The sequence below is a fragment of the Microchirus variegatus genome (genome assembly GCF_963457635.1).
Source record: "Microchirus variegatus genome assembly, chromosome: 11".
NCBI classification, from domain to species: Eukaryota; Metazoa; Chordata; class Actinopteri; order Pleuronectiformes; family Soleidae; genus Microchirus; species Microchirus variegatus.
In genome coordinates this window covers 18,592,319-18,604,155 of record NC_139812.1, presented here as the reverse complement: position 1 = coordinate 18,604,155, position 11,837 = coordinate 18,592,319, and the positions used below count along the sequence as shown (strand labels likewise).

At 43.1% G+C, this 11,837-nt stretch overlaps 1 protein-coding gene across 1 annotated transcript; it reads right to left on the bottom strand.

The window, feature by feature from the left end:
• On the bottom strand, positions 1-11,837 carry LOC310933826 (uncharacterized protein; the record flags this gene model as incomplete). The annotated part of the gene is made up of 26 exons (XM_083897396.1): positions 1-218; positions 536-613; positions 958-1,048; positions 1,720-1,896; positions 2,319-2,465; positions 2,822-2,854; positions 2,947-2,991; positions 4,080-4,115; positions 4,200-4,271; positions 4,413-4,466; positions 4,565-4,618; positions 4,708-4,761; positions 4,855-4,899; positions 5,004-5,057; positions 5,426-5,479; positions 5,569-5,622; positions 5,697-5,750; positions 5,884-5,937; positions 6,021-6,074; positions 6,178-6,231; positions 8,213-8,266; positions 8,347-8,442; positions 8,538-8,615; positions 8,690-9,083; positions 10,385-10,508; positions 11,759-11,837. 26 exons carry the CDS (start codon positions 11,835-11,837, stop codon positions 1-3), a joined length of 2,307 nt encoding a protein of 768 aa, XP_083753522.1.

Here is an 11,837-nt window from a genome sequence, read left to right as displayed (position 1 = left end):
CTACGGGCGATTCCTCTGTCTGCGTGGTGTTGGTGGAGCTGATGCTGGCTGTGGTATCGCACTGGTGACGTTGACCTGAGGACATCCAGATGTGACACAGACACCCGGAGGTCCTCTGAGACCTGGGTGACCCCCGAGTCCAGGCTGCCCCCCGTGTCCCCTCTCACCCTGCTTGCCCGGCTGGCCATTAAACGCTCTGCCGGCTCGCCCACGCTGACCTGTGACGGAGGAGGAAAGGCTTCAGACATCCCAGTCTGCAGTAAGACAGACTATGCTGAATAAGTTAACACATGGTTGGTTCCAAGAAAAGAGTCTTCCCCGAGAAAATTGTTTCATTTTTGGCAAATAACACGCGTCTCTTACAGTAAGACTTCACTTACAGTAACACGTCTCCTCCATTTCTCTAGAAACACAGACTCAGCTGAATATATAGTTTGAACAAAGTTGCACAGACCCAGGTTTGGAAAAAGTTCAAGACTCATTTTAAGCAATTTATCTGAGTCAAAGGACATTAAATGGTGGAAGATGAAATTACCCTGTGGTCCCTGATCTCCAGTGTAACCAGGTAGGCCATGACCCTTGGCTCCTTTGTCACCTTTTTCCCCAATGTCACCTGGAACACAGACAAACACACACACACACACACACACAAACGCACACACACTCTTTTTTAACAGGAACAACAGGCCGTTTTGCTGAAAAGCTTTTCCAAGAACACGTCTTTCAACACAAAGTGTTACATCATGTTCACTTGTTAGCCAATGCTGCTGTACAGTATTTTAATCAACAGTGTCATATATGTGGTTAATGTTTTGTTTTTTTTGGTTCCCAGTGGTGGAATAGGTTATTCATACCAAATCTTTTTGTTTAACATTTTTGTCTTTCTAAAACAAGCTCTGGTCAATTATAGTTAGTTCATATCAATGTTCTATGCTCTGACACGTTTGTTTTCCACACCTTTTTCTCCCTTCCGTCCGGTTTCTCCAGCTTCTCCATAGAATCCCTGTACACCCACTTCTCCATCAACACCATCAATACCAGAGTCACCCTGACAACATCATCAATAGGAAAATACACCATTATTCTCTTGTGTGTTTTCAGTGTAAATCTTGCATGACTTTAGATTCCATCAACCTCTGACCAGCTCTGTTAAAAACACACATTTTTTCTTTGGTAAGTCGGAAAAACATTGCACAGTAATGGTACATCTCTTAAAACACCACAACATGAGGCTTACTGGCCATAATCTAATGTAATGAACTATTTTATATAATAATGGCTCCAAGAGCATTTATCAGTGTGAGAGTCGTTGTGATTAAAGAAGCTGTGGAACAAAGGCTTCGTGATCCTAGGTCAGCTGTAATAATCTCCAAAAACCATTCAACACAGTTCAAGTGTCTAGTCTGTGACTCCTTATTTGTCCTGACAGAGACGTGGAAAGTCGTAACGTTTTCATTCCAGGCTTTTCTGCCAAATACTCAAGGCTCTACTCGTCCAGTCTAGACCCTTGCACTGTGTTTGCATTTCACTCAGCCAGGGAGACAAACACAGACAATGTATGGAGAATTTACTGAGCACCACCAGCGTGTTTTAGCCGAAGGTCTGCAGGAGGAGGAGCCACATGAAGCAATGGTTTTAGAAAAGTAAAGGCCCCTTGAGCGCAATGCAGGCTGATTATCTTTTGCAACAACATGACTAAAAACTATTAAAAAAACTCACATGAGGTCCGGGGGGTCCTTTCTGTCCCGGGGAACCAGGGGGACCCATGGGAACGTCCCCATAAAGAGGGCAAACTGCAGCACATGTCCTCTTCACTGAGTTGGCAAAGGTGGACATCTGCTCCAGCACCACTTTCTTACATACCTCGATCACATGTTGCGCAGAGAGGGTCGGGCCCTGTGTGACAAGTCATGAGCACATCCGTCAGTGGAGGTGACCCAAATGTTGCACATGTAACATGGAGTATTACAGGGCAGGGCCCTGCTGGAGCCTCGTGGCTGCCTCGCAGAGGAAAAAACAAATGCATCCAACAATATTTCCTCAGGCTCATTGTGGATTTATTGCCACACTAAAGAAATCCCTTGCCGTGAGTCACATCTGACTACATGTCTAATGAGAAAGTGTTTAAATGTGTTACCAAACACACTGAGTGTGTACTGGTCAGCAACATTTCAAGTGCACACAGTTTCCTTCACAGAAATGATAGCCAGTTGTAGCATAAACCGGAGGAGCGGTTCTTTCGATTATAATCACAGTATAACTTTAAATGGTCACATCAGCAACATACAAACAAAATCAGGGTCCTGTATTTAACTTACAGGTGGTCCTGGGGGCCCCTGAAAACCATCTGGTCCTCCTTCACCTCGATTCCCCTTGACTCCAACACCACCTGAACGTCCAGACAGACCCGCCGGGCCACGCTTCCCCCGTCCGCCCTGGGGTCCCTGCTGCCCCCTGTCTCCAACCTACAGAACAGGTTAACAGCTTGAGCAGGACTGGATTCAGGACACAGACATCCAGTAGCACATCCATCAGAAGGCAAAGGGAAATCAGTGTCTAGTGAACTGGAAGATGCATTTTTTTGAACATGAAAGTGCAATCTCATTGATAAGAATAAATAAGAATACTAGTTAACACAATTGCCAAGATGATAACGTGCAAATAACTGAGGAGAACAATGGAGAAATGTTTAATATTTTGATCCAGTGGTGGGTGTGACTATCACATCTACAGATGCCTGAAATATGTTGGGAATGTCATCTGACGCACTGGTATTAGATTTTTTTTCCTGACTATTCAGTCAGACGGTATCACAGCTCACCTTTCCTTTTGGACCCTTCACTCCCTTTTCGCTCTATAAAAAAAAGACATTTGTGTTGAGACACCAAAAAACAGGATAAAAAACAAGGATGAAAGGAGATGATTCAATATTTAAGCAGTGCCTACCTGTGCACCTTTGACTCCTTGGGTTCCCTGGATTCCAGTGTCACCCTGTGCAAGGCGGATAAAAAAAAAATACAGGGTTAGGAAACTTGCAATCCTGATTCTTGCTCTATCAGGGTGTTCACAGGTGTTCTGCTCTATGATGAGTTTCTCCAGAGGAAACATGAGCAATGCAATCAACATACTGTATGCTCTGCAGCATGAATGCATATCGCCACTTCATTACTGATCATTCACCTGTGCAGTAGATTGTTTTTGTGTCTTTACCTTCTTTATTTTTTTTAATTTAAGTGGAGAGGTCGAATAATTCTTACGACTTACTGATTTGTCTACTGCTCACTCATAGACGGTGTTCTTTGCACTCGCTAATGGGCCTGGAACCTATGAGTTCCTTTTTTTAATTTCCAATGGGAAAATACATGTCTGGAGACCAGGAGATTCAGTCACAGAACTCTTAGAGATGCACAGTGGAGAATCAAGACCAGTTTGAATTAGTGGTGTGATCCAACCCCTGAGTGCATCATCGACATGTGAAAACGATCTTGAATCTATACTTCTGACATTCGACTTAAACATCACAGACATTCTGGATAATTTTCTTTTTACTTACTTCCGCTGCAGTTTCTGTTTTTGAATCTGATTAGTTTACTCTACAGCATGTCCCCCAAAACATAAACAGCTGAAAAGTGGTTTCTGGGAGAATAGTTGCCCCCTTTAATCAGCATGGGATTCTCTGTAAACACCAAAAACAGGTCCTGAGGGGGGAGTTCAGCATGAGTTGTGACACCCCCATCCAGATGGGGAGAACAGGAAAGACTTATGCTAATATGACAGCTCTCGGAGGCCACCATGAATTATTTATTCTAGCACATCGCTGTGGTTCATGTGTTTACGATCAGATGACACCGGGTGACAATATAGTGACCAAAGGAATGGCTTAGTGAGCAACATTAAGATATATCTTATAAGACCTTTCATGGTAAACAAGTTCCAAATGTTTGGAGGAAAGCACAGTTAAAAAAAAACATCTTGAAAATTGAAATTTTGAGAGGGTCAGGAAATAATGAATCAGTAGCTACAGCCACTAACTAATATCAAATGATATCTTTATTGGCTGATGGATGAGCATGTATTACCTTTGTTCCTGCTTTTCCAGGCACACCCACATGTCCCTGTGAAGACATGATTAAATGGCTTTTTAAAAAAAGAACACAAAGTGTTTGAACGAGTTTAGAAAATTCATCTGGAGCACTTACAGTAGGTCCCGGTGGGCCAATAAATCCAGGTCTTCCTGGCTTCCCTGCAGAACCCTTGAAACCTCTTGGGCCCTCGAAGGATAAAACATTTATTAAACCGACCGAAGGGACTGCTTCATTTTTTTTAACTTTCCTTTAAGATGGCAAACTACTTTATGTACAAAATTTATGCGCGTGTCCTGTGCGATTGCGAGGCCTGAAAAAGCGACTTACAGTTTGGCCTTGGGGACCCATTTCTCCTGGTGGCCCAAGGGTGCCTTTCTCCCCCTGCGAAAAGATAACGAATGGCAACAAGTTAATCCGCCAAAAACAACACATTTTCACATTTGTACAGAAAACCAAAACACGATCAGCGAGTTAGTTACCTTCCTTCCTGCTCGTCCACTTTTCCCACTAAGCCCCTGTGGACCCTGATACGCCTGTGAGAAAGAGGCGACACTGACGTTGAGACATGCACACTGTTTTCATATTTCTACATAAAGACACCGTTATAAGCAGAATATAATACCTCTATTCCTGAATCGCCATCTCTGCCAGGTAGACCGGGATCTCCAATAATGCCCTAGGGAGACACTGTCAGTATTATAACACAAACTAATTCTTTTTGGGACTCAGGTGTGAGACAGTACAGTATGTGAGGCCGGAGGTGAATTACCATCACCCCGATGGTGCCAACTCTGCCCACAGGACCATGGATCCCCTAATTTCCAGGCAAAAAAAAAAGATCAGTGTTTGTATCAACATTAAAAAAAAACATGTTGTTTGCAAATATTCATATTATTGTGATTATCCTGTGATACATACTGGCTTCCCCTTCTCTCCAGGAGTTCCTCTCTCTCCGGGATCCCCCACAATACCCTGTCAAATTATAATTGAAAGCAACAGAGGTTACAATTACACATTGGCATCACGCGGAGCAGGCAGCCTTCTTTAATAGAGTGGGGTTATCATTGTGGTTGAAGCTCTTCTCGCAGTGACTCATCATCAGTGTGTGATATAACTTCAAGTCCTCACTTCTGAGCCACGATCCAGCCACATGTTCTAAGTGTTTATGGAGACGGCGCAAAAGCCAAAAACATAGCTTCTTTCCCAGTGTTTTTTTTTTGGCCGCATTAAAATGATTTGCTGGCTGTGTGTGGTCACATTAGGGGATTTCGAAGGTAGAATTATAAAACACAGAATTATAAAACTCTTGTTACACATTTGGGAATCCCGGTGCAACCCACCTGCTTTCCTCTGGGCCCAGAACGCCCTTTTGCCCCAGAAGTGCCTCTATTTCCCTAAATAGAAATGGAAAAAAGAATGGTGGAGTTAAATTACAATATTCAAAGACAAAAGAAGACACAAAGAGAGAAGGAAATAGGAATACCTTGACTCCCAGAAACCCGGGAATTCCTTCATATCCTTTTTCGCCGTTGGCGCCCTTCAAGGAGGCCAAAATGTTAATAATACAGTAATTACATCATCACTTTCTAAAAGTCTGCAAGGTTAACTTACAACGTCTCCTGGTTTCCCAGTCTCTCCAATGTCTCCGGGTGGTCCACGAACTCCCTGTCATTACAGTCAACATGTCAACATTAATTCCTTTGAGTTATTCACAAAGTTATAAAAAAAAAATGTCACCAAACTTTGCCCTCAAATCCAATTAAACGTAGTTAAACAGGAGCCGAGTGGGGATGTTTACCTTGAACCCTGCTGCTCCTCCCAATCCTTCGAGCCCCTTAGGACCTCGGTCTCCCTGTTAAACGCAACAGCTCATTAATACACACGTGTAACATTTTCATGGTAAAGAAAAAGATTAATTTGAGTGCAATAAATTACCACTGGGCCCCAGAGTCCTCTCATTCCTTTCTCGCCTTTGACGCCTTCTTCCCCCTGAGGATGTGTGAGTAAAGTTTCATTATGCCCGTTGAGAACAAGCCAAACGCATGTGGAAGCCAAGACAGTGCAGCGTATACCGTATGGAGGCCAATCTTACTTTTAGGCCTGGCTCACCAATGTTGCCATAGTCTCCTGTGATTCCCCTGATCCCCTGCAAAATATGTGAGAGTAGATGTGATCAATGTCAAATTAAGAGCAGGTGGACCTGAATGATTCAACTTTTAATGCATGGACGTGTTCTTCAATTACATGCTCATACAAGTCATTTCCTTGCAATTAATTAAATGCATAAAACGTGCAGTAAATATAGCTGAACACTTGGTTCGGTCCAAAGTGAACTAAATCGAGCCTCCAGAATGTCTAGTTGCTAATGAACACAGCATGTTTCGGCTGTGCACAAAAACGGAACTGTAACTGAAGTTGTTGCTTTTCTTTTCTCTTAAACAAAGATTTTTGTTTTACAACCACAATTATAGTTGTGAGTGAGGAAAAATGTTAAGTGACACTAATGAGCTGTATCTGTGTTCCAGATTGTATGCTATGCTTACTAGCTCCCGTAGCTTTGTTTGTAGCTTACCATGTAAGAGTGGAACCACTGTTCTTGTCTTGACAACTCTGCACATCTTAAAGCATAAGCTGCAACAAACCCTAAACTGCAGTTTCTGTCACATTAGTGAAGAATAAACACCAATCTCTTTCCGCAGAGTTTAAGACACATTATCAATACAACATCACGGCCCAGTACTGTTTGCACACATGCCGACTTCCTTGGTAGTAAAGGGATGAGTGTTTTCCAGATGGCTGTATTTCACTGTCAACAAACAGATAAAACTACACCAGGGATGCCTTTGTGTTGTCAGTTTATTTTCTCACCCGACACTGTTTTTTACGCAGCATCGGGCTGGACACAGGCTAACCTCAGAAGTGGCCGACAGTACGGCGAGAGGCATGACCGTGAACTTTACGACGATTCTACGGGCGGGTATAGACCCCGAGGAGGAAAGGACCACCCACCACCTGAGATGGCCAGCTCGTATCTGTGCCAGGAAATGCCCTCCGCCGATGCCAGCAGGGGCGGAGATCAGCATGTTGGGGCTCTGTGATTCACAGCCTGGCAGGAGGTCAAAGCTCTAACAAGTTACACAAGGCGCAGATTCCCAGATGAGCTACAGCTGCAGTTCACTACATGAATATGTAGCACATACAGCTCTGGAAATGTGCTCTGAATGTTCAGTACAAAGCTCTACAGGCACACATTTGTGTATGCTCAGTCAGCATGGGGGGATTTCCTTAAGTGCAAAGGGCATGTTAAATACTTAAACATGTGAATTAAAAAAAAAAAAAAAAAAAACTTCCTTCTCTAAACAAGTTCTCTTGCACCAGGTCTCTCTAACTTAACAGTAACTAATAAGCATCAAAGAGATTAACAAGTTGTACATTTAAAGTGGAAATAATCAATACAAACGTATTCAATCGTGGAGCAGAATACTTTCTGTTAATTATCATTTTCTCCCCTCTTTCACAACCTGGTCCCCCTGTGGTGAATTCGTAAGCCTGATCCATAAACAAATCAGAACAGATTTCACACAATAGTTAAGCACTCGCAGTGCCACTCGTTACTCGACCCTCGGAGGGCACGGCTTATTGCTCAACTGCCTGGTTTTCCTGTGTGTGTGGGATTCATTACATTTGGCTCAGTGTCTTCCAAAGGAAAAGCAAAGCCGCGACGGTTCCTGTGATCCTCCGCCAGTCTGAGTTAAAGTCTATATTCTAAAACAGAAGATTCCTGTGTTTGATGCAAATGGTTATTTCAGAACTATACAAAAACAAATGTATTGTCACATCTGTATCGCTTTTGTGTGTATCTTGGCCTCCTCCCTCTCACTTTTTTTTCTGCAACGCGCACATGAGATTTCGAACTCTGAAAGGAGCCCCTGTGTTTACTATCACTGAGCACTTTTGCTTCCAGATTTGTTTCCATTCTGTTCCGTCTCTGTTGTACTTCCACTGCTATTTTTCCACAGCTTCAGCGCCGTCTCACAAACGAAGGTTTTACAATTGAGTTTGAGTTTCTCGCATAAGGTTTTCATATTTTCATGACTGAGAGGCATATTGTGTTGTTTTTTATTTACCCAGTTTCCTTGTCTTCCTTGATCTCCGGGTTTCCCCGAAAGACCTATGTGACCCTGAATGAGAGAAGAAAATATCATGTCAACACTGACTCGACTCATCAGTTTTGGCATGTTCACTGTACAGGTTCATTCACCTTTGGCCCTGGAGGTCCCTGAATGCCGGGTTGTCCGTGCACACATTTGCAAGATGCTCTTCCACCGACTAGACCGATCTCTGCATACCCCCCGCACTGCCGCGGGCAGGAAAAGAGACTGGTTTTAAAAAAACGTGAAACAAATCTGTGAGAAGAGGGAGGAAAACAATGTTGAATCATAGATGACTCACCACGCTGGAGAGTTCACAGCAGCCCTCAGAATAAGCCTGCTCTGGGTCACATGACACATCCATCTGCTGGAGGTCCACCTAGAAGAACAACGGAGATCAATTTAAGGTTGTAATTCAAAATACACCAACAAAAATCCAAGCTGTCAACATACAGACACAGAGCGATCTCCTGCAGCTCGTTTGACAATGGTGGTGTATCCTCTGCGGAGGACTGGCCTGGATTCCTCGATGGCCTCCACGCTGACCTCGTCGCAGTCTATGAGCAGCTTCACGTGTCCGCCCTTCACACTCAGTGCCAACTTGTGCCACTCGCCGTCAAACAGTTTCTGCACACCGCGGAAGGTCCTCAGCATCTGGCTCCCACGGGGGCCGGTGTAGAAGAAGTCCAAAGAGCGCGCGTCGCCGTGGAAACGCAGGCCGACCTGCTCTCGTCCGTCAGGGTCGCTGACCTGCCACAGGTTCCAGGATCGCTTCGCAGTGTCCTTGGTCACCTTAAATGTTGCAATGACCGAGTAGTCAGAGGGAAGACCATCTGGATACACGTCACTGTGGGACAAGATCAAAATCATGCAGAGGCTGCTTTCTGCACAAAGGAACAGTCACAGGCTTTTGTGGCAACATAAGGCTTTTATTTGAGATTTCATGCTTCAATCCCTCATTGACATGTGATGATTTTTTTGGTGACTTAATTTTGGCATTATGTGTTTATTTATGAGTAAAACACAAAAGGCACTAAACTTAAAAAAAAAAAGATCAGGTAAAGGATTTCATAGAATAACAAAAGCTCTATTAGGCTGCACTGCACTGCACTATAGTGTCCTTGCTGATTCTGCTGTCCACAGAGTGAGGCTGCCATTTCCCCTACAGCTGGGAAATGGTATTGTCTTTTACAACTGTCATAAAATCAATGCAGTACAGTAGCCTATGTTATAACATTGTATACACATATAATTACATAGTTTTATTTTAGATCTCAGAAACAAAAACTACAAAAACTTTTATTTTGAGTCTCGTGTCACACCAAATCATTCCCAGGCAGCACTGAGGAGGTGTTTTTATTTTACATCAAGACCGATGGAGGCGAGGAGGAGGCACAACAACAACAGAAGTTACATACAGGAGCTTTATGTTCTCTTATGTGTGCTTAGCTGCACACAAGTGACAGTGATGTCACAGTTTATTGACACATTTTAATCCTTAACATAGTCAGGTGTTTCACTATTTAACAACTCATCTCAGGACACTCCGTACTTTAACCCCGTTTAAATCCAAGTTCTACTACTGTTTTACTACACTGCAAATTGTTTTGCACTAATTGCACTAATATTCCAGCATCCATCCATCCATCAATCCATTATCTACCGCTTTATCCTCCACCAGAGGGTCGCGGGGGGTGCTGTGCCAATCTCAGCTGACATTGGGGCGATAGGCAGGGTAAACCCTGGACAGTTCGCCAGTCCATCACTCACACTCTCACACCTATGGTCAATTTAGAGTGCCCAATTCACCTAATTCCCCCCCCCATATCACATGTTTTGGACTGTGTGAGGAAGCCGGAGAACCCGGAGAAAACCCACGCACACACAGGGAGAAATAGCAAACCCCTTGCAGAAAGGCCCTTGTTCTGAAGTTGCTCCAAACGGGGATCGAACGGCAAGAAGTCTAACCACTACACCAACCGTGGGCCCCAATATTCCAGCATTCGGTTTATAATTTCACATGTTTATGCAGTATATAGTTCTACCTTTTAAGGCACAATGTATTCTTATGTTCTATGTCTGATGTCTAATGCTTTTCCAACAATAAATATCATGTATGTGCTGTATCTATAGACTGTAACACTGTACCTCATGGTCTTGCGTAGATGGATGGAGGGGTTGACTCGGTAAGCCACCGCCTCGGGTTGAGATCCATCCACCCTCCTCACTCCTCTGGACTCAGGCACACAGAACTCTTCCAGGAGATTATAACCTCACAGTACAAACACTGAGCTTAGTTTCACATCGCAGCGATTCAGCATCAAAGGAGCTGGACCTACGTCTACGTGCATCCATATGCCAGCACCAATATCACTGAGTCTTTAAATAACTGAATTAATCATTGTAATTCATACTGCCGTCTATTCACAGGTATAATGAGGTCATTTTTTTCAAAGACATTAACATGTATGAAGGTGGGGTTTATTTTCTTGGGTGAATTTGGCTTCTAAATTTAAAACACTGGACTGCAGGCTATTCTCTGAATGAGAATGAGATCAGCATAACTGCGTTCCCTATGAAGTTGACATGTGGATTAACAGCTGGTGCTTTAAGTGATTTAAGTAGTAAATCAGTCAATAACATGTCTACAACTGTGACCTAGAGTGGCATGTTATCATATTATCCTTTTCATTCTGTCTGTAAGTGAAACCTGCAGTTTTTGGATCAGTGCAAATAAGTGTTACTGTCGTGCTCTGCAGTCAGTGGGTCAAAAATACTGCACTCAATATACAATTTCATCAGCTAACTGTTGGAACTACACCGGAGGTAGAAAAATTTTTTTTTACTAATGAATTTATGGTAACGCAGGGTTTCAAATGCTCTCTCTTTCTCTTACTCTGTCTCTCTCACACACACACACAGCTTAACCCCAACATGACCCTAAACCTGCAGACTGTAAACTGTATGAAGCAGCACTGGGAAATATGACACTGGGTTGTCTGCTGGGAAGACAAATAATAGAGAGAATAGACCATGAACTGACAAACACCGTCATCTGCTGGCTGTGGTGCTGTAGTGTTTGACCCAGGGAAAAGATTAGAAACATTAGGAGCAGCATGATTACACTATGTGATAGAAGGTGACATTAGACATATCAATATTTTTCGTTTTTTTTCTGGTAAAGGACATGACATTCTGTCATTGTTTTTAATGAGAATGCTGAATGTCCTAGTGCTGGTGTTCTATGGCACTTTGGATGTTCACAGCTTAACAAACCTTTTGAGCGGTGGAGGTGCAATATTTTTCATGAGTAAACGTAAATGAGCTAATTTAATGTCACTTTCAAAGTTTATCATATTATGTTTGATGAGTGACGATATTGTCTTTTTTGCCTGTGACATGATATACGAAATGATAAATACATACACAGAACCTGCATATTGTATAAGATCCAGATTTATTTCAATGCAACGGGAAATATGATATATATAATATTAAGCGTGAGAGAATCCATATACTTACTTGGTAACTGTTGACAGTGGACCAGTCCAAAGAAGACAAATAGAGCTGCAAACACCAGCAAATCTTTCAGTGCTGGCAT